The sequence below is a fragment of the Bombus affinis genome, chromosome 6 (assembly GCF_024516045.1).
Source record: "Bombus affinis isolate iyBomAffi1 chromosome 6, iyBomAffi1.2, whole genome shotgun sequence".
Taxonomy (NCBI): Eukaryota; Metazoa; Arthropoda; class Insecta; order Hymenoptera; family Apidae; genus Bombus; species Bombus affinis.
In genome coordinates this window covers 10,662,005-10,684,335 of record NC_066349.1, presented here as the reverse complement: position 1 = coordinate 10,684,335, position 22,331 = coordinate 10,662,005, and the positions used below count along the sequence as shown (strand labels likewise).

At 34.4% G+C, this 22,331-nt stretch overlaps 3 protein-coding genes across 5 annotated transcripts; 1 reads left to right on the top strand and 2 right to left on the bottom strand.

Annotated features, from left to right (window-relative positions):
• Positions 1–426: 426 nt before the first annotated feature.
• On the bottom strand, positions 427–17,361 carry LOC126918077 (uncharacterized). 3 transcript variants are annotated; one of them, XM_050725682.1, is made up of 8 exons: positions 17,195–17,361; positions 16,711–16,832; positions 11,653–15,906; positions 11,488–11,563; positions 10,803–11,065; positions 10,560–10,715; positions 10,109–10,422; positions 427–10,019 (listed from the first exon to the last, which is right to left on the bottom strand). In XM_050725682.1, exons 3-8 carry the CDS (start codon positions 15,880–15,882, stop codon positions 8,441–8,443), a joined length of 6,618 nt encoding a protein of 2,205 aa, XP_050581639.1. In that variant the 5' UTR covers positions 15,883–15,906; positions 16,711–16,832; positions 17,195–17,361; the 3' UTR covers positions 427–8,440. The 3 variants fall into 3 exon arrangements, with proteins under 3 accessions (XP_050581639.1, XP_050581640.1, XP_050581638.1); XM_050725683.1 differs by having other exon boundaries at positions 11,530–11,563; positions 17,195–17,344; XM_050725681.1 differs by lacking the exons at positions 16,711–16,832; positions 17,195–17,361 and having other exon boundaries at positions 11,653–15,918.
• Positions 17,362–17,761: 400 nt separating this feature from the next.
• On the top strand, positions 17,762–19,208 carry LOC126918121 (probable 39S ribosomal protein L49, mitochondrial). Its single transcript, XM_050725774.1, has 3 exons — positions 17,762–17,901; positions 18,562–18,742; positions 18,828–19,208. The coding sequence occupies exons 1-3, from the start codon at positions 17,797–17,799 to the stop codon at positions 19,100–19,102; spliced, it is 561 nt and encodes a 186-aa protein (XP_050581731.1). The 5' UTR covers positions 17,762–17,796; the 3' UTR covers positions 19,103–19,208.
• A 651-nt stretch (positions 19,209–19,859) lies between these two features.
• Positions 19,860–22,277, bottom strand: LOC126918106 (elongation factor 1-gamma). The gene is made up of 8 exons (XM_050725742.1): positions 22,133–22,277; positions 21,857–22,006; positions 21,524–21,587; positions 21,308–21,450; positions 20,790–21,092; positions 20,408–20,713; positions 20,169–20,321; positions 19,860–20,089 (listed from the first exon to the last, which is right to left on the bottom strand). The coding sequence occupies exons 1-8, from the start codon at positions 22,142–22,144 to the stop codon at positions 19,934–19,936; spliced, it is 1,287 nt and encodes a 428-aa protein (XP_050581699.1). The 5' UTR covers positions 22,145–22,277; the 3' UTR covers positions 19,860–19,933.
• Positions 22,278–22,331: the final 54 nt, after the last annotated feature.

Here is a 22,331-nt window from a genome sequence, read left to right as displayed (position 1 = left end):
AATACTTTTGCACGAGATTAAATGATTCAAGAGCGTTATTTTTTAGCCATTTTTAATTATTTATTATAAACATTGAAACTATTAAACTATTAAAATAAATGCATGATTTGTATAGGATACGAAAGGTTTGACGATAAAAAAGATTGTAGATATTATATCATACAAGAAAGTAATAAGAAAATAAGATTATAAATATTTTAAGTTTGACGGCATAAATTAGAAAGACAAAATATTTTAAGTTTGACGGCATAAATTAGAAGATGAGATAATCAGTGGAGAGTAGGGAGGTCTCAGGTATTACCAATAACTAATTCTTACACTGCAACATTTTAAATTTTGGTTATATCAGTTATAATCCCTAGTATATTAATATATCTTGATATTTGAAATTTGGTATAAGGAGATCAATTATGGAGAAAGGAATAATTCTATATATTTCATTTTATTTTTTTTTTGGTACTTTTTTTATTGAGAGTTGCGAATATATACAAAGGATGGCGAACTAATAATAACTATTACATTAGAATCAAATAAACAAAGGTTATCATGATAGTATTAACGTGTGTTAATATTCGTTTAAATAACATAATGTTCGTAATGATGTATGTATCGAATTTTCAAAAGATGTCATTGCATACGCCACAAAGTGTCACATCGTCGTTTATTTATTCGTATTTTGCTCTTTATATATATATATATAATATATATAATATATATATAATATACATATACATATATGTATATATATGTTATATGTATACGTCTAGGATTGCTTTCGCGTCACATCGACATCGGTTTCGATACATTCGATCCTCGATAAAAAGGAAAGTACGAAATCGAAGATCGAATATAGTGTCGAAAGTTGTTGCGAAAAAAAGAAAGAAAAGAAAAACAAAAAGAAATCGGATCGGAAATACATGTAAAAATCGACCGTAAATTCGATCGGCCTGATCCCGATTATTCTTTCTAAGATAAGTCTAAGAAGAACAAAAGTTCTTCTTTTTACATTTAAAACGATAAATTAGAATTTAGAAAATAAGTAACTACTATATGATTAATATTATTTTATCTTTTTTCTCATTTTACTTCCAAATAAATAGTAACGCATTTTCAAGAAATAAACGAATTCTGATTGTGTGGTTTCACAGTTTGCGAATCGGTAGATATATTTACCGCTCTTTTACGATTGGCGGTAAGTTTAAGTATGAAAAGTGGAAAAATTTCTATATCGTTTAAGACTCGCATCCGTGTTCGATTATGATTTGTGCGTTTCAATCGCGATAACACGAATTCACTCGATTTGAGAAAGGCGCGATTATTTGACGCAGATATAAAATCGTGTAAAAAAAATGTGAACACGTTTTCGTAGTTAACCGTAGTCGTCGATTGTATCATCAACGAGGATTTATTTCGATTCGCAATCGTGAAAACGTTCGAAACGACTTGAAGCGAGCAAATGATATACTTTCGCCTTTCTTTCGCTCTTTTTTTTTAACTTCAGTATTACCATTTAATCGTGTTGCAATGTCGGTGGAGTCCTCGAATATATCATTAAAAAAAAAGACAAGAAAAGAGAATAAGAAGAATAAAATTCAATAGAACAAATCGTTTCGTACAAATATCGACTTCGCGAGTACGAAATATCGTGAAGTTAGCGAAGAAACAGCAGAACGATGTGTGCATCGTGTCTAGTTGACGCCAAATATCACACAAATTCGATTTGTTCTTTTTTTTTTTTTTTAAATTCACAACATCCAGAAATGTTATCAAAGTATCTAACGCGTACTTAATTTCTTGCTTCTTTTTCTTATTGCTTTCTTCCCGTTTGCATTGCCAACATCGTTCTCGACTTTTCATTTCATATAATAAAATATCTTTTCCTAAGTATAAATCGATCGATCATTTCAGCACTTATCGTTTTTCGATTTATACGCACCTGTCGTTCATCTCAAAAAATATTTCTTCATTGCAGAAACGCGTCGAATGATTTCTTTGTAAAATTTTTCAATAATTTGTCAAGAGAACATCAACAGTAACATGTGGATAGCAAATTTTTATGAATTCATGCGAAATTAAAAAATGTACATAATGTAGTCTGCAAAAATATGCAAAATATCTAAATTAAAGTGTTATATATAATTAGAACGCGGATTTTTATGCAATTTCATATTTTTATTAATACAATTAAAGTAATGGAACATACATAAATATGTATTTCTCTCGTGAAATGCTATGGCAAATAGTTCATTTAGAATATTTCTTTATTTTTACATATTATATGCATTTCGTATATTTCCGAAACTTCGAATTTTCCATTAATTGTATAAAAATCCGCAACTTAATTATAATATTTAGTGTGTAAACGAAATCTCTAGTTAGATTCCAATTCCATAATTGTGTTAGTAAAAATTTTCATAAAAGTCCACAGCCTAGTAATAAACTAAAAATTGAACCTAATACCGAGGAATATAAGTTTCTTTGTATATAAGTATTACTGGAGTTTTTATGATTTCGATGTGTTTCGCCTTTGTGCATGCCAGAGGCATGCGCTGTCGCATCTACTGCCAGTAGAAACACCATTACACTTTGTCAGACGCTAATCATTGGATACCAATGCTTCTTGGCTCTTTAGCACTCTGTGTGAACCTGCTACTAATCATGTTGCGTGATTATCTTTACGTTAAAACCATACAGGGCATCCTAGAGTTAAACAGCCAAACTTGGTCAGCATATTTTATAAATATAACCAAACAAAAAGTGTTATACGAACATGGATGATTTAAAGCTTTGTTAAAAAGTTGCAATAAATATATGAAATACAAGAAAAGCATAATATTTTGGCCTCCAATAGTTTTCAATTCCGCGCAATCCGATTTTCATGCGTGCATAATTAAATAAGAAAAATATATCGGACAAAGCATTACATCGGTTCATTAGAATTAAATGAACATCAACGTGATCTTCATAGGTTAATAAATCGAAGTATTATCGTTGTCTTATAGCATAGTGATCGTAAACCCATTATTGTTCCCATTGTATTATATATTTGTATTATAACGTTTTAATAATGTTTGAAATGTTTATATAGTACTTTTTACTTGACTATACACTGTACACATATTCGACTATACTCATAGAATACAGCTACAAGATTGGCCTATTAAACGTAAAAAAATGTCTCGGACCACCCTGTATAATCCGAATCATGGTTATTCTTTTGCTTTCTTTTCAGAATAAAGAAGAAATGTCTATTCGATTACATTTCTTTGAGTGAAAATCATTCGACGATTCCTGCCGTCCCCCTTGACTACGATAATTACACTTTTCTTTTCATCACAAAAATAGAATTCTTAAAACTTAAACTCAGTTCACTCTCTCGTACACTGTTTGCCTTTCTCTCTTTTCCTCTCTCACTTCCCCTTTCTTTCTTTCCCGATACCTCTCCCTTACTTTCAATTTTCCTTTACGTATAATCGTACTACATACACTTATCGAGCGTTCATTTGCTGAGAAGTATGCAGTTGCTGTTGACAAAAATTAATTGCGTTATCGGTTCGTCGATATAATATACATTCGTCTTTTTGTTTTTTTTTTTTACTGTTCTATCGAATAATTCGAAAAAAAGTACGTTGCGCTACTTAAATAATTCGCCATTGTCGCTAAAAACGTTGCATGTACCAAGGTCGATTCTCATTGTCGCGATAAATATTTGTACAATGTAACAATTCATTGACGCAATTTGGGCATACAAACGTAAACGAGCGTGGACGATTAACAATTAAAAAGTCTTGAGCAATCAATTTAAAAACGGTCGTACTATTCTCTTTTTTTCTCGTATCATACGTTCGTTCGATACGTTCTTCTAACGTGCATTATTAACTTATGATGGCGCAGCTGCGATAATTAACACTCACGAAAACTCAATTTCAGGAAAAAAAGAAAAGGTATATTTTAAACGTGGAACTGCCATAGATACACTGAGACTTACAATAATTGAAATACGCATCAATTAAATATAGTTGTTACTTTAAGGAAAGAAAGAAATGGAAAAATTAGATAAAGACAGATGAAGAAAAGATAAAAAGAAAAGAATCGATGCAGTCAAACAAAGGAACAACCTCACAACTCCTCGCATCACCACCATGTCCACGAAGACACGTAACAAAGAAGGGCTGTAACAATTATTCTACAACAATAATCGTACTCCTTTGTGTTGATTGCATCAACGAAGAAAGTGGGAACAAAACGGAAGGATTTGAGACTTCACTAATAGCAGGCAACGGTTCTGTATAAAACAATAAATAAGGATTAGATATGCTCGATTACATGGTATATCGATTCGACCAAGATCACTGCTCTATACACACAAGCTACTACCATTATCAACGTATCTGCGTATTTTTTTTTTCATTTTTTTTTTTTTTTTTGTCAACCGTCTCTTTTTCCCTCATTTTTTATCTTTCTCGATTCTAGAAAAAAGATCAAAGACTTAAGGAAAAAGAAAAGAAGAAGAAAAAGAGAGCTGGTCAACGATCTCGTCCAGTCGAAATTACTAATAATGGGATTATGTAAGATTTAGAAATTACAATTTGACACGCACTGCACACAGCTCAGTAAATACTTATCTTCGTAAATTTTAAACGCCATCGTCCCGTCGATAACAATAATTACATTGATCGTGGGTTCGATCGATTTTAGTTCGATATACATATATTTATATTTATATTCATATTTATAATATATATATATATAGATATATCAAAAATATCCTTAATAAAATAGAGCATTTTAATATGTATAACGTACCATCAAGTACTTTATTGTATTATAATTTTATATACTAATATATATAATATATATTTATTTATTTATAACACACGTTCAGTATTATATATATTTAATATACATATAATACCCGCGCCGACATTCTTTCCTATTGTTCACGCGCACATGCGCCACACAGTTGTGCACGACTATCCTGTACAGTATGTCCCATGCACGTGTATACGTGTGCCTGTTTTTTTTTTTTACGTTTCGCCACGTGAATTTTTTTCAGATTAGATTACGCACACCTCGAGTTTCTGGCCTTCTTCGTTACTTCGTCTAACAGTTACGTCGCTACAACTGTCCTTTTCATTTCATTATATTCAAATTCATATTTCGAAGTGTAAAAAGTATATCTTACAATTGCCATTTAATTTATAAAAAAAAAAAAAATAGGTTCTAAGACTAAGCACTATACTTTAGTAGGAAATTATATTACGATTTACTAAAGCATTACCGTGTCATTGTGTGAATGTTCGAAGATATTGCGATATATTACAATATCAGCAGGTCAATAATCTCTTAGTTACAAAGTGATATGCTATAATATAGTAATTTAAAAAATGTCTCTAGATTTTCGATATAAATCAGTACTAATCTTCTTCGTCGATGATTACCAACGTACAAAATTTGTTTTAACAATGATTTGATAAGTTAAAACGAATGAAGCTGCCAGAACACTCGAGCGAACGATTTCCGCCTGAACTCGACAAAATTCTTTCGTCCGTGCGATATAAAATTCATCTATCCGTCGATCTTGTTTGACCGTTAATCGTCCTAGCTCAACACAGCCAAAATGAAAATTTAAAGAATTAGAACGGATATACGTACTCTTGAACCGATTCCATTTTCGTGCGAACAATTTTTAGTGAACACGTTAACTAGTGCATTTGGTTAAGCAACAATTAAAGATACAGTTACATATTTGAAAAAAAGAAGGTACGAGCAAGAAATGAAGCTAGTTAAATAACAAATAAAGCGTGAAAAAATTTTCAGACTATTTTATTGACATTTTTTAAAGACACAGAATAAACAGAAAACGAGTTTAGATAATTTTAAGTAGAAATATCTGGAATTCAACAGACGTTACCGCCAGGCTAATCCTCTCGTCAATTTTAATCGGTTCAAAAGTGGGTTTACCCTCAACTCGAATGATTTTCAACGTTTTTTTCATTGTTATAAAATGCACCGTTCAACAAACAATGCTCAAGCGTTTCTCATTTCTAATTGCTCATTTTATTTGTCTCGCGAACCGAGGTTCTCCCAGGCGCAATATCTAATTCGAAATTACATTTTTCAAGTTTCACTTTCTCTGCTACTACTATTTACAATCGATCACGCGTATTTCTTTAAGGCAGTAATAACATAACCTCGAAACGACACGCGACAACCGACTGCATACGGTTTGCGTGTCCGAAGGAGGATTTTTCTTCTCTTTCGACAAACATCTTTTTTCGACTTGCTCTTTCCTTCGCGCCCTTTTACATGGCGACTTCATACAGAAACAAAAACAAACAAAATGAAGAAAATGAAAAAGAAGAAGAAGGAAACGGATTCATTCTGCTTGTTTCTCTCGCTCTTTCAGTCTTTCGCTCATTCATTCGTTAACCTTTCGATCTTTTATCTTGTGTATCTCTTATCAAAGGAGTTTCGAAATCCTCACATTTCTCTCAAATTCGCGATCGTCTTACACGATTAATGAAGGAATCCTGCACGATGATTAAAATTCACCGTGTCCTATAATAGCAATAGAATTACCGATAATGAAATAATTAATAATATAATAATAATAATCAGTTACAAACTAGAAATAATTATCAGTTATGTACAATGTAATATAATGATATTATAATAACGTAATAAATAAGCTCGAGGCGTAATAAATCTACACCTACTTTATAGAAATGTATCCATCAATTTATACGACAAACGTTTAGCTTTCTCGCTCAACGATCGCCCTCTGATTAATAAGAATTAATTACAAGTGGTCATTATGCTACTCTCCGATGAGCAGGCCAAAATATATATATCTATATATTTTTTTCCTCTTTTTTAATGTACAATTGAATCTCTTCGGGTGTCATTATTTTGTCTCGTACCTTATTCACGGCAAAAAAGGTCACGTCCTATCTTTTATCCTTCTATCTCCCTTTCTCTCCAAAATTCCGCAACATTTCCTTTTTTTTTCACAGGTAGACAAAAATATATTCGGCGTCCGGAGAAAAATCGTAAGGAAATCTACATCGTGACGCCAACCTCGCGGGAATACACGCAATATCATCTCGACACGAATTTTCGACTATATCTCCATCGGGATACGCGGAAAAAGGAACGAACTACCGATTTGAAAGTGCTCTTTGAAGCCTCAAGGGCCTTCGCGAGACCTTCAGCTGTAGATCTCAAAGATCGCGTGGGACAGATATGTCTCTAGCATGAATTGTTTTCTTTATCTAACAACAGCAAGGCAAATCGTCAGCTTCTTCTTCATTTCGTTCGTCGGGTATATGTTCTCTCTTATCCTATTCGACCGTTCCTCGTGAAAAAATTCAAAGAAGAGCTGTATTTCTCAATCGAGGATTGATTTTTCTGTTAGATTTAGAACATATAAACGAAGAAATAAAAGGGGGTGAAATCAAAGCTCCTTGATTCATAAACTTTCAAGATATATGTACCCCCTTCTTCTTTTCCCTCTTAAACTCTTCACTCGTTCGAACGATCGTTCGTTTACCTTCTTTATCTTTATTTGTTGTTTTCTCCTTTTGTTCGTGTATATATATATATATATACATATATATATATATATGTATGTAGTATACATTATATATTATATATACATATAACATATATATGTATGTAGTATACATTGTATATATATATACATTATATATATATAACCATATGTATAACGTGTGTTTCAAGTCCGTTCAATATAGTATACTTTGTCATTTAAAAACTAACGACTTCATTCGCGACATACATTTTTTTTAGGCACTTTTCCTTGGAAACAGGTTTTTTTACCATGTTTCGCCATATTTTTTTCACACTGATGCTTTGGTTGTTAATATACAAGATCGTTAACGATTGTAGTCAATGTTCTTTTCTTCGCTGTTGTACCGTTTTTCCGACGAAACTAAAATGATGTTTCTATATATATATACTATCACGATATATACGCATGCGCGTATGCAAATACGATTCGTACGCGCATCGACAAACATCCGATTGTTGTGACACGTATGATCGTTCATCGTATAACCGTATTTTCTTTTGAGCAGTGCAGAGTTTTTCTCTCGTGTACACTTTTCCATTTTTATTTTTTGTTATTTTTTTATATCCTCATAAGGCAAATGTTGTCGCTTCTCGCGGTGAGCTAGCCTCCACAAAACTTCCTCAATACCTTTCTTTATCTCCCGCGATCGGCATCGAAAGGCAAAATTCGATCAACAATTCTCTCTAGTTGGTCCGTCACGATCTGCCGATCATTTCCATCTTATTTTACAAACACTCTCCTTTTCACTCAGGATCGGATACGACCCCTCGTGTACATTCTCTCGTCTGAAGGAATTAACATCTATAATTTGTTTACTTACTGTTTACCCCTATTTGTCCACTTGTTTCATTTCTCGGTTGGTCTAGTGACCGTTTGCGGTATCACCGTCAGCGACTTCGGTATTTTTGGCAATATCGGAATCTGGTTTGACGTCTTTGTTGTTACCTGGATCGATTTCGGCAGGTTCAGATTGTGCAGTAAGTTTTGCGTCGGGCTATTCTCGTTCGCCAACGCGCGAACGTCGCATATTAACGGCTCGAAGTCACTTCTGCTCTGCCGACTCAGCATCTCCTGCTGCATTCTCAGGTGCTTCTGAAACTGTGTGTGCGCAGCTATCTGCGCCTTTTGATACTGCGTCGCCGACTTCACGTTTGCTGAAGAACTCAAATTACCTGTCCCGCCATTTGAACTGGTCGACTGTTTCTCCGTGAGCATTTGTTGCTTCTGTTTCTTTAGATTTTGTAATCGTTTGAACTCGGGCTCGCTTAAATGAAACACCTTACCACCAGAAGAAGTTGGCAGTTTTTGACCGTCTTTTCGTTTCACGTTACCGTTCGCGGAGTTGGCGCTGGTAGATGGAAGGTTTAGTCGTTGCAGATTAGGGGGTGGCTTCTTAATTATCGACACTCCAGGGTTTAACTTCAGAACCCGAGGAGGACTACTTTTTATAGATTGTGTAGTACTGGTGGACGATGGTTGTTTAGGAGTACTTGTGCTTGGTAAAGAATGCTTATCCCTTTCGAGAACGTAACCGCCACTCAGTCGACGAGAATTGTGATATTCTGAGGCAATCGGTTCCATTATTGGCTCGTCCATTTTCTCTGGACCTTCGTATGATATTAAACGATTCTGCACAGAAGTCGAGTAATTAATGGCATTCCGTGATGCATTCGGGGCTAACACCAAATCACCGGATCTGTAATACTTTTCTAGAAGTATCAGATGTCTGAGAAACGAGCTCTGATTCCCGTATGGTCTCTGTAACTCTTGCCAGAGGAGTTTCGTGTCTCTGTCATATTGTATCATAGTGGCACACTTTTCCCAACCTTGAGGCGTTATTTCTCGAACATTTGTAAACTCTATATTGGCGTGAAGATTCATCTCCTCCTCGCCAGGGAAAAGAGTACGTACACTAATGGAAGGATTAGCACCGAGTCTCTGTACAACCGGTGTGATGTCATTATTCGTCCTTGGCCTCTTTGGCAATCTGGTTAGCGTCACCTCCTTGTCCATTGCAAGGATCTCGACAACCTCGTTGGGATTATTACAAGATATCATTGTATCTGATGTTGTGTATGGGTGCATATCAAGCAGCTTGCGTTTCTTCAGTTTCTCCACGGTGCTTTCAATACCGAGGAACTGCACGTCCATCCCGACGTTTTCATCGTTCAAGTTTGTCTTCGCGGTACGATTTTCGTTGTCCATCTCAGAACTCGCTTCCTCGTTTTTGGTGGGTTCTGGAGTAGATTTTTCAGAGGCGGAATTCGTCGTACCATCCGGAGACTTGGAAGTTCCGGTCTTAGGTTGAGTGCTACACTTGGTTTTCTTCCTTTTGTCCTTGTCTTTGTCTTTGTCCTTAGTCTGATTCTGAGAAGAATCTTCGTCTTCGTTTTCCAAAACCTCAATATCGTGATAGTGTAGGATTCTGAACATACCAAAAGAATAAAAGATAAAGATATAAGGACATAATAAAAGTAAAAATTAAATCTTGTAAATGTATCAAGGGAACCATACCTTTTCCGATAACTCTTGAAGAACGATTTATGATTCGTGTTCATGTTCTCTACATCCTTATACTTCAACTGCAACTGTGTAAAATATCTACACAATTTACAAACGAAAGTACCGGCCGCCAGAATAACAGGAACCCCTTGTTGTCCAAGCAAATGATTTAATTCTTCAGTCTCCGCATTAGCTAGTTGATGAGTGTGGTTTCTCGCCAACCTACGTTTGCATAATGCACAAGTCAAGAATCGTTCGATCTTCGAGTAATGGCTAGCGCAGAACGACATGGACGTATGTTGACTCGATTCCCAATCAATGTCCACCTGTATAGAAAACATATTTATCACATATATTTGTATAAAAAATAATAATGTAACAGTAGGGTTGAAAGTTTGATTAAAATTGGATTTTAAATTTTAGATTGCATTACTTTTTTACCAACTTATACTGGTACACTAACCTGTTTTTGCAGACCAGTTTTTATCTTGAGCAACCATCGACGTTTGACATGATGTCGCGAAGCATCTCTACATTCGCGGGCTGAGCACTTAGACACCATGAGCTGTCTATGTTGTTTCTGTGGCTTCGTTTGCATATTCGTTGGACTCGTATTTGCCTAAACATCAAGAAATTTTACATAATAAGATTACATATTCAAAGACCGATTAGATGATACTGAGAATTTTATAAATAAAGCTTCCACCTTTCTGTCCACATGACGGTAGCAAGCATCACATAAGCAAGAATCCTTATTCAGATGTCTTTCTATGATTAAAATCTTTTTCCGTCTTTCATCGGACTTCATTTGAGCAAGATGCATCGGTGTGTCCAAAGAACCGAACTTTCCAAAGCAGTAACAACAGACATCCGCGCACAAGCGTCCAGGATGAATAGAGAAAGAGGAGGACTTCTCTGGAATAACAAGAGACTGACGATCCTTCGGCGCTGTGTCTTCGTTATCTTCATCTGTTGTGACAAAACAATAAGTAAGCCACAATTATTACAGAGCTATACAACATTAAATCTAATGTTCTAATTTAATACTTTGATGAAGTGAGAGCAACTTAATTTGAAGATAATAAGAAAGTTAGAGAATAAATATAATTAATGTTGAAGCAGTAGCGCAAAGTAACATGCTTGTTATAGAAGACTATATAGTTGTTATGATTTGCGGGACCCTTTTTTTTTAGGTGATTTATGAATTAAAGAACTGCTTGATACTAGATAGTAATAAAATCGCGATTAAGGAAATAATCGTGCTATAATAAGCAAGAACAATCCGTTAAAAAAAATATCAAGCGATTCTTTTCACAATGACGAGAACGTGTGTTTTAAGCAGAAGGACAAGGAATGATTAAGAATGTAGTTATTCCCGCAACCAGGATTACCGCAAGAGTGTCTGTGGTTAGTAGAGAACTTTCGGTTCGCACCAGAGCTGCTATCTCCCCAACCACTGGTTCCAAACTGAAAAATAAAAAGCACTATGATAAGTAACTGATTAAATTTTATCTTATTCAACGTATATTAATTTATCACATTTGTATAAAACTCACCTCCTTCTGAATAGTGTAAAAATTCTCAGGTGAATCTCCTTCGCCATCTCCACGACCCTGTTTCAACACCATTTTCAATGGTGATCTTGATCGCCTCTTGTCTTTCTCTTTTTCTTTCTGAACACGGATTACAGTTTTCAGGGTACCTGTGTACTGTTCCTTTTTGGCCTTTTGATGGCTCAATCGCTCAGCAGCCTTTTCCAGAGATTCCAACCCGAGAAGTCTCAGAATTGACTCTTTCTTCGCCTTGTCTTCTGGTGTTTCCAAGATCTTTGGAGTAATATTGATGCTGCTAGAGGATTCACCAGACGTGGATGTCTCATCAGAATCTTTCTGTGATGTTTCTGGTGTTTTTACAGGTTTGCAATTGGCATTCAGAATGTCTATATTCCCTGACTGCTTGGTCACATGATTCTCAGATAAATTTCGAGATAATCTGTTCTCACATGTCTTTTTATTAGGCTCTTTCTTAATAATTAAGTCATTTTCTGATTTGCTTCTAATACTATCTGTACTGTCCTGACATTTTTCCAAACTTCCCCTAACCCCTTCTGAGAAACCTCTGAAATTTGTAGCACATTCTGTTCCGTTTTCATATTTGTTTAAAAAGGATCGGTTGTTCTCATTGATCTTTGCTACCTCATTGTCCAATAGTGTCTCCTCCTTATTCTGTTGATCGTATCTCCGTATTTCCCGTTTTGGTCGTTTATTTTTTAAAGCATTTAATTGATCCTCTTTGCGTTTTTTCACCTCCCTGCTGCGTCTAGTGCGAGCTTGACGTTCTAACTCGATAGTATCTGTTTCAGTGCTGTTCTGAGAATCATCTATGTCGTCTGCGATCATTTCATGAGCCTTTTCTTCCAAATCCTGTGTATCTTCCTCATTATGAGAGCTATGCAATATTTGAGAACTTTCCTCTTCCGTTTTAATTTTTGAAGCACCTTCGATGCGTTCTTTGTTACAAGATGCTTGTCCCTTTTCGATCTTTTTCGTTTTATCGCGAGCTCTTAATACTCGTTTCTTGTTATCATCGCCAGCAGATTTTTGCTCTTCCACGATATTGTCTGATATTTCTATTTCTTCCTTTACTATAGTTGTATCATTATTCTCTGAATTATCCTTTAACGAAATTACTTTTTTGTCAGTATTATTATTACCAGCGTTATTGTTATCTGTATCATTAGTCGATTTACATTTCTCATCTTTTTTATTCTCATCTATATCTTTTTTTATATCTTCGATAGGATTACACACATCGCTAGAAACAGGACTCGCGGTGCATTTAAAGTTCGTTGTGGAATCGGAAGTAGGTGGTACTCTGCAATTATTCTTGTCCTTCTTTGCAACTTGTGTTGCTTCTGACACGCTTTCTTCAGATTTTTCAATTTCTTTGGTATTCTCTATTACCTCAGGTTTATTTTGTGCATCGCTATTTTTTGATTCATCCACTTTGGCAAGACTTGTTTCCTGTTTTTCAATATCTGTGATACCTAACTTACCAGGTAATGGAGAAATGTCTGTTGTAGTTTTGTTTGCTGATTCTTGCCTGTATTGCATTTCGTTCATGCTCGTTTGCAGTTGATTGCTGGATTGATCCTCTGCTACCAATCTTTCTACTTCCTTAGAGATACTTTCTAAAGTCTCTACATCATCAGATTCCACAGTAACATTTGCAGAAATCTTAGCCTCATCTTCGATTATTTGATCTGTTTTTGCTTCTTCTTCTATAACTTCTTCTTGTACCTGCTTTGACACGATTACCGTGCAAACAATTGAAGATTCTAAACTAGCCGCTTTATTTGTCGATTCGTTCTTAGGTGACTCGTCATTCGAAGCAGTTTCCTCAGAAACAGGTTTACTGAAGTTCTCCAAAGACTCTTCAGAGTTTTCAGACTTTTGGGCTATTCTATTTAATACTCTACCTAACTTTTTAACAGTTTCGTTGTTCTCAAGATGACCTTTATCCGTTATTCTCGGAGATTTTTTGCTAAGACCAGATCTTTTACCATCATCCAAAATCTTAATCTGATCGTCTATAACTTGTTCCACGTCCTTTTTAGACTCCTCTGCCGAATTAGAGATATTATTTGATTCCTCCTGTTGATTCATAGCTTTGCAGGTGATATCATTGTTCTCCGTAATCTGAACAGAACCTGCTTCAGAAGCATTATGAGGGTTGCAGCTTGCATCATTGTCAGAAGAATCGCTCTCTTGTACGTTCTGAGAATGTGTTTCAGCTAGTTCAATATCACCCATGACTAGTTTTTCAATTTCTTTGGCAGTATCGGCCACTTTTGGCTTCAGTTCAGCCACTGAATTTTCTGAATTGTCCGATTTAATCTCATTCTTAGAAATAGTAGACTTATCCTCGTCTGTATTATCCTCCAACCCTAATTTCTGCGATTCCGCACTCAGCGGTGCAATTATCTCCTCGATTTTTGGTACTTCAAAATTTTTATTCAATCCGAGACCCTTCTCCGGTCCAAAGATTTTACTCTCGATAGATTTGGCGATCGTAAGCTTGATATTTTCTATCATTTGATCTATTTGAGACTTCGGATTACCGTCCGACTTATCAGTACCATAAAACGAATTGACCGTCTTCTTCATATCTATGTTTAAACTACTTCTTCGACCCTTAGATTTGTCAGAAAGTTTTGCTAAAATATTATCTTTCCTAACTTGATCCAAATTACTCGTTTTCTTTAGCTCTTCTTGCACTTCCGCGTTTTTCGGTATTATTCGTGTATATTCGCCTTTAATATTGTCATTTTTTATTTCGATCTCGGTACTTTTGGCTTTAGTTTTCGAACGAAGAGTAGGTCCAATCTCGGTTGTCCTATCTACTCTATCACTATTGTTATTATTTTCTATTTCCGATACAATTTGCGAACTGTCTTCGAAATTTTTTAGTGTTTCTTGTTTTAAGCAAAGTTCATCTTTAGTTGATACCATAACCGCCTGAGAATCGTTACCGCTAGATTCAGAAAAACAAGATTCGGTATCGATATTACTATCTGCGATATTATCCGTGGAAACTTCCGAACTAACAGGGTCGTCCGAATTCAATCTTCGACGTTTTTTAAGCTCCAAATCGGTAGAGATAACAGAATCCGCCTGTCGTAACTTGCCATTCCGCAAACTTCTTTGACTAATCGATGCGTTCGACCTTTTCCTCAATTGAATTGCACTTTGAACAGATTCTGTTTCCAGATTCTCTCCATCAGAAGTAATTTTGATATCTTCACTGTCTGGTTCTTTTTTTATCTCAATATCCGGAACTATATTCTCTTCTACTAACATCTTTTTCCTCCTTGTTACTTTCCCTTCAATTTTCTCTGTTATTCCTTGCTGATTATCTATTTCTGAATCGCTCAACATTGAAGCTATCACTTCGTCTATGGTAAGATCTATAGAACTCTTGGTGTCCAGAAGTGACTTTGAAACTCTTATATTAGTGCAATCTATATCCCTGGTACTCTTTCTTCCTTTTGTATATTTAATATCACCTTCTGACTTTATGAAAGTGTCTTTCTCTTTGATACTATTCCTTTTAAATCCCGAAAATTTGGTTGATTTAACACCCCTAGGTAAAGAATCTATATTTTCCAAGCTTCTACCTTTCCTATTAAGTTTTGGACTGCTCTTGATACTGGATCCAGCAACTGAATCTGTATCTTTGTCCACAATGTCCTCACTCTCCAATTCGCTACTTTTTGGTATAAACTTGGTCTTTTTAGTCCTGAGATTGTTCTTGGCACTTCTATTACCTCCTTCTGTTCCTATACTTTCACCCTCTGCTTCGTTTATGTGGTTCTCTAAAGTTTTTGTGTTGATATCAGATGTCTTAGCACTGTTTTCTTCCGATAATTTGGCTCTTTTAGCCCTCACACCCTTCTTAATATCAGAAGTTATTCTGCATAAATTTCTACTGGTCACCTTCCTTGTAACTTTTGACTTAATTAAATTGGCCTTTGTTACTCTTAGCTTTTGTTTACGTTTGAGATTCCTGAGAACCTTTTTACGTGGAAGGGTTGCCTCTAATTTCGGAGGAAGTTGACTACCAGTCGCCACAGCCTCTATTATGTCTCGTGCAAGTTGCTGTTGCTTTAGATTTGACAAAGTCTTGCCTTTTCTACTTTTAATTTCGTTCGATGGCAAGCCAGAATCATTATTCGCCTTCTGTTTTGCTTTGGAAGGCGCTAAGGGTTTCTTTTCCCTGGATGCCATCTCACTTCCACCCACATTGGGCTCCTGCAATTTCATTCATAATATGAAATTGCAAGTAGATTACTGATCAAATGATAATTGCTATTACCATTGTAGCATTCAGAGTAATTTGTCAATTCTCCTATTAATAAAACAATGTATATTTTAAAAGTGAAAAGAAATCTTGGATTTATTTATAATATTGTACTCTGAAAGATTACTATATATTTCCATCTTTTAAAAAATGATCAAAACATTGAATTAAAAGTTAACTCTATCTCTTTTTCCATCCAAAAAATATTTATACAATGGCAATAAAAAGTATTTACATATACCATTATCTTCCAATGAAATATTCTTTTATTAGGTATCAAATTTTTCGAATTATGTAAAAATGTTACTAAATAATATGAAATTTAATATACATGGATCTAATTAATTAATATACAAACGCTATAATAAATACAGTGATGTGCAAATACTTTTTGCAGCTGCTGAATATATATATATAGCAACTATAAAAAATATTTGTATGCACCCTTACTTTCCAATAAAGCATTCTTTTATCAGATTTCACATTTAATTCCATAGCATTAAATTTTTGTAGTCATACAAAAATACAACCAAATAACATGGAATTTAATATACTTCAACTCAATTAATTATTACATAAATACTATAATAAATACAATGGTGTACAAATACTTTTTACAGTTGCTCTCTCTCTCTCTCTCTCTCTCTCTCTCTCTCTCTCTCCACACACACGCGCGCGCGCACACACACAGACACAACACACACACACACGCGCGCGCGGCAAAAAGGATAAAATTATAAATGAAAAAAATATACCTTTCCTCTTTTAAGCAAGACAGGAACAAATTGACTGTATACCAAGTGGAAAAACTACATAATTCGTCTTAGATGTGAGTAGGTGAGCGGCCGGCCGGATAGTGGGGTTGATAGATGCGGCCCTGGCGGTCAGAAAAATTACGTGACAAACTTTGCATTTACACGGATACACGGAGCGCCTCTTCTCGGTCAGGGAATATCACTTTGAAATATTTACCACGATATCTCAACAATCACCTAACGGATCCTACAAAATTTCGTCTCGACGGAAAGAGCGGATCACATATTAACTGCCCGTAATAAAAATTGGGGTTTAAGCGGGCGAGAATCATCAAAAATCACGCAACAAATCATCGCGAAAAAATCGCCACGAATAAACAAAAGGTCGGACCCGATTCAAGATTTCCAAGGTTTACTGTAGGCTTATGAAGAGGTTATCCAGAGAATTTATAATTTCGATACTCGATTCGTCGATTGTACTTACCTCTGGAACGAAAAATCACAGTAAAAGAGCGTGGTTTTTGCGGGAAAACGCGGAAAACAATCCTGTGAAAAACACAGTCCCGTTGCAGGGTGTCTATACGATGTCCCACTGTTTTGAGGCTACCGCCACCTGACGGTAGAACACGCGACCTCTCCCAGGTCCATAGTCCATTCGCGCTAATTCATCCAGTTATTTTCAATGAATTCCACCCTTCTAGCTTTACGCAACCCCGTTTCCGCTGCACGTTCGCTTAACAAAAAACTTATACTTACTAACAAACCGAAAAACTACTCGAAAAAAGTATGATATATACTGACAATACTCCAGCGAAATTTGGAACAACGCGGCACTTCGAAATCTATATACTATTTCTGATAACTTAACCCCGCTTTATTTGGCGAATTTTACAGAATCACGATCGCTCAATGACACGTTCGTCTATTAGGATCGAGACCGACCGAGATGATCCTTCTACTGAGAACGAAAAACGGTAGAAATACGAGCGCGTCGCTGGGAAATATCCGATCTGGCACGAGAACGAAAAGGAAGACGCGCCCGTGCGCACCAATGGCGGCCACCGACCCTTATTTACTCAAGTCAAAATGGCTGCCCTTCGACTTTTCACACGCTCGAAACTTTCCACGATTATCCTCTCCTATTCTAGTGAACTTTATTCATCAAACGGAGTTTCGCCAGTTATTACTCAGGTATTTTACGTTAATGTAGTTTATTGAGAATAATATTAGGAATAATATTATGATAAACTCCCGCGAAAGCTCTCATACGTTTCCATAATGATTACTTTAGAGATAAAGCAACGAAGGGCCATGCTAGACCCAAGTCACGCGAAGTATTTATGTCTGCGGTTTTTATTTACTTTTATCTTTGAGGAATTTTGTTTTGCTCTTTTTTTCTAATGTCAGGAATGCCCGTACATAGATCAACAAGGTATTTTTGCGTTTGCGAAATTTTGTTATAAATCTCTATTGTTTGAAAAATAGAACCGTAAAAATTAATGGATATTCTGAAATGAATGTTGAATAGAAAAATCTGTTGAAGATGAAAATATTGTGCAAAATGAAATGTACACCATATTATTCTGAAGAAAAATGTATAAGATAAATTAAAACATATTTAGTAAAATTTAGAAACATAGACTTCTTTGGAATAAAGACTGATATATATTTGTGATAAAATTTCTATTTATCCGGTTTTACACAATGATCTACAAATATTTATATAACCTTAATAACGACATTAAACAATAATACATCATTAGAAAAATCATTTTACTTCTCATAATAATCGTTATGTATAATTCAATTTTAATGAAAAACTTTATCTGAAATATATTGTATTATATGCAGAAAAGATGGAGCTCTTATAGTAGTTCACCCAAATATACAGACCCTTCCAACTATACTGATTATGAAGTATCAAAAGATCCAAAAGAATGGGAATATGTAGAACGTTTACTGAAACCAAAAGTCATACCTACTCCTCACCTAGAAAAGAAGGAATATCCATCTGGATGGAAACCACCTGTTGGTAAGTTGTTTTCATTAATGTATTAATACATCTGTTACAATAACATTTATAATAAAATTTTCTATTTTATTTACTTATTTAATAGCCAAACCACATGATTATCCATACTATATACAACGTACAAAAAATTATATGCAACCTGTTTATCTTGAAATTAGTCAACGAGGATTACGAAGATTGACTCATGTTCGTAAAATTCATGGAGATATTTGGGCATTAGAATCTGAATTAAAGCAATATTTACAGGAAAAGGCATGCAGGCCAATTGGTATTCGTACAAATGAACTGTTGGGACAAATTGTATTCAGAGGAGATTATGTAGCTATTGTTAAAAAATGGATGGATGAAAAAGGGTTTTAAATATTATAACTTGTTGTAAACAAGCGATTTTTTGTAAATATAATATAAAGAACATTTTGTTATTGTAATTATTTGTTGAAACTTGAAAATAAATAATTGAAACGATCTTTCTGCTCCTTTAGAATATTTAGAATATTTGATATTTAAATATCAATACAAAGTGTGTGAAATATAGAAATTTATTGTAATAGTCGAAAAATCAACAACTTTATTTTTTGTAAAAATATGCATTATATTTGAAACTATAGTTCACACAAACTAGTATATGGAAGATGAATTATAGTACGTATAGCAGCATACTTAAGTGTATAGTGTATTCATAATTTTTCCGTTTCTATCAAAAATCATGCTATATGCTTTTTTATTAAACAATAACGAATGAACAAAGTAACTTCTTAAGTACTATTAAATTACTGTTTATGACATACATTAAAAGCAATTTATAAATTAAATAATTTAACGCATTGTATGAAGAGGGAATTTCTACGAATATATATGCCGAAGTGATATATTATGTCCATCGTATTTCATTATAAAATTAACGATATTCGTACGATGTTAGAATAAATCCAAATACTGAAAAAAGTGCGTTAAAATTAATTTTAGAATGATATTTCAATATAAACGCGATATAAACTTAAAAGGTAAAAGCATCAAGTTGTTAGAATAGTGACCTATGGAAAGGAACATTCTTTTTTTCTGTAAATCACCTTATTTCAATACAGGATTCTAAGGGTTTGCATGTAAACTTTGATAATATTTTATCAGATTTTTTACGTTTATTTCATGCGAACAAAGTGTTCTGTTTAATAATAAGCATATGGCAAATTTTTACTTGAAAATTTTTCCCTGAATAAATTTACGTCCCTCCTTATCAGTACCGGTCCAAACGAGGTACTGTTCAACCAGTTGTTTTGTTTCTTCTTTAGTTACATCTAATTTAGTCCAAGTGTATGATTCGTAATCTACCTGCCAATCTGGACACAACTGTTTTAAAAAATGTGATTGTTATTTGGAATTGCAGAATTACAAAAATATAATAAACGTTACAAAGAAAAGCACCAACCGTGAAAGCAAGATCGTGTCCGCGCCAAACCCAAATACCACTAATGCTACTGTCATTTTCCATACCGAAGAGACAGACGCTCGCAAATGCGGCTTTTCGCATTTTGTCTAATCGTTGAAACATTCCACTTATGAGATTGCAAGACATGAAAACCTGTAAAAAATAAATAAAAAATATATCAAAATGCAGAGACATAATAAAAATATGATGTTGTCCTTATTTAAACATTCCTATTTTACCTTTGTTAGTTCATTGTTATATTTGTATTCGCCAAACCAAATACTATAATGTTCCGAGTCGAACTTTTGCCAGAAGTAAAGTACAGACTCTTGTTCGTCTTCGTTACTATAGAATCTTTTAAAATCATCAAGATCAAAAGTCCCTTTAGGTAATGCGTCAAAAGGATTTCGGGTTACAGGTTCAGCGGCTAAAGCAGCATCTGCCGGATCCAGTTCTTCAACGGCTTCCTTCTTAGACTCTTTTGTTTCTTTTGATTCTTTTTTTTCCTTTTCCTTTTCCTTCTCCTTTTTCTCTTTCTTTGAAGACTATAAACATTACAATTTGTTATTATAATATTACACATAGGCATTTTTATGAAATAATAAAAGAAATAATACAAACTTTTCCTTGAGTTTCTGCAAATTTCTTTGGATCATACTCAAGAGTTTTTTCAGCCAATTTAAAAAGACCAATTACAGCTATTGACTCAGGCTGATGTATGACAGTTTGGAACCATCGATTCACATTCTGGTACGGTTTACGTAGATTTGGATCCAGAATATACTGGTATAAATGAAGTAACGTCATAGCTACACTAATATCTGCTAATGTCAATTGTTCTCCAACTAAATAAGTACGTGTAAGTAAATGAGAATTAAGGGCAGTCAGTGCTTTCTTCACATCATCCTTAGCATGTTCTACATTCTGCAATTTTTATCATAAAATCACTTACTTTCTGTTGTAAAAACTATAAAGAAGTATTTAAATTTGTATGCATATTGTTTGATACATATGTGAGAATCATATGCATTTAATAATATGCTAATACTTATATATCTCCTTGAGTTACAAAAATAATTAGAACATTCAATCATTTTTGCCTTTAATGGAGAATTTACGAAAAATTAATTTATTCATACCTGTTTATGATACGGCATAATTCCAAGCAATGGGAACACCCATGCACAACTAGCAGGAAGGATTTCAGAATCTGCAAATCCAAACCATTGGATGATTTCTGCACGTTCAAGATCAGTTTTGCCTCTTAACTGGTCATTAGCCACTGTAAGAAATAAAAATTCTTATTATATACGAAATAACATCACTTATACAAATGTCATAATATATGAGCTTACCATAGTAAGCAATTGCATTGCTTTCTGTGATACATTTTCCATCGTATGTTTCAAATGCTGGAACCTAAGATAAAAAATAATATGTATCGTTAAACCTCTGATAAATAACTGGAAAGTAAAAACCAACAAAATAACACAATTATTTAAATAAGATAGAAATAAGATCGAATAACAAAGGATTCAAAAATTAATCTTCTAATAATAATTTCTTACACAATCTAATACAAAACATTCATCTGTTAATGTTTTTATAGAAAACATACCAGCTGGTTTATCAAGAAAGACGTAACATAAATAAAAGATGAAAATATATAAAATTAAAGGTACCCCTACCTTGCCCAATGGGAACTTCTTTAAAAATGCTTCAGTTTTATTTGTTTCGCCGAAAACGAAATCATATGCGATATTGACTTGGGCACCGGAATATTGAGCTGCGATGAGCACCTTGTAAGCTCTGAAGTTTTCCGGGTACGTGTAAAGTGTCTGAAATAAATCGAGTCTCCATTAGTTGATTACCACGTTAAGTTCCATTTCTGCCAAGACTCATGTTTCTATTTGTTCATCATAATGACGATGTTTAGTAGTTCAAATTACATGAGACAAACTTACTCCAGACGCCATTATATCCAGTTACGGGAAGAGGAAGTTGAAGGCCGGTAAAGATCGTTTCTCTCAAGTACATCAAGTCCGTGCACAGCAATAGATATTGACCTTAAGACGTAGCCACAACGTGCGCATTTTTCCACTTTCATGAAATATTTTGGAAATTGTCAATTAACTCGAAACATCGGAATTAAGATAAGAGAAA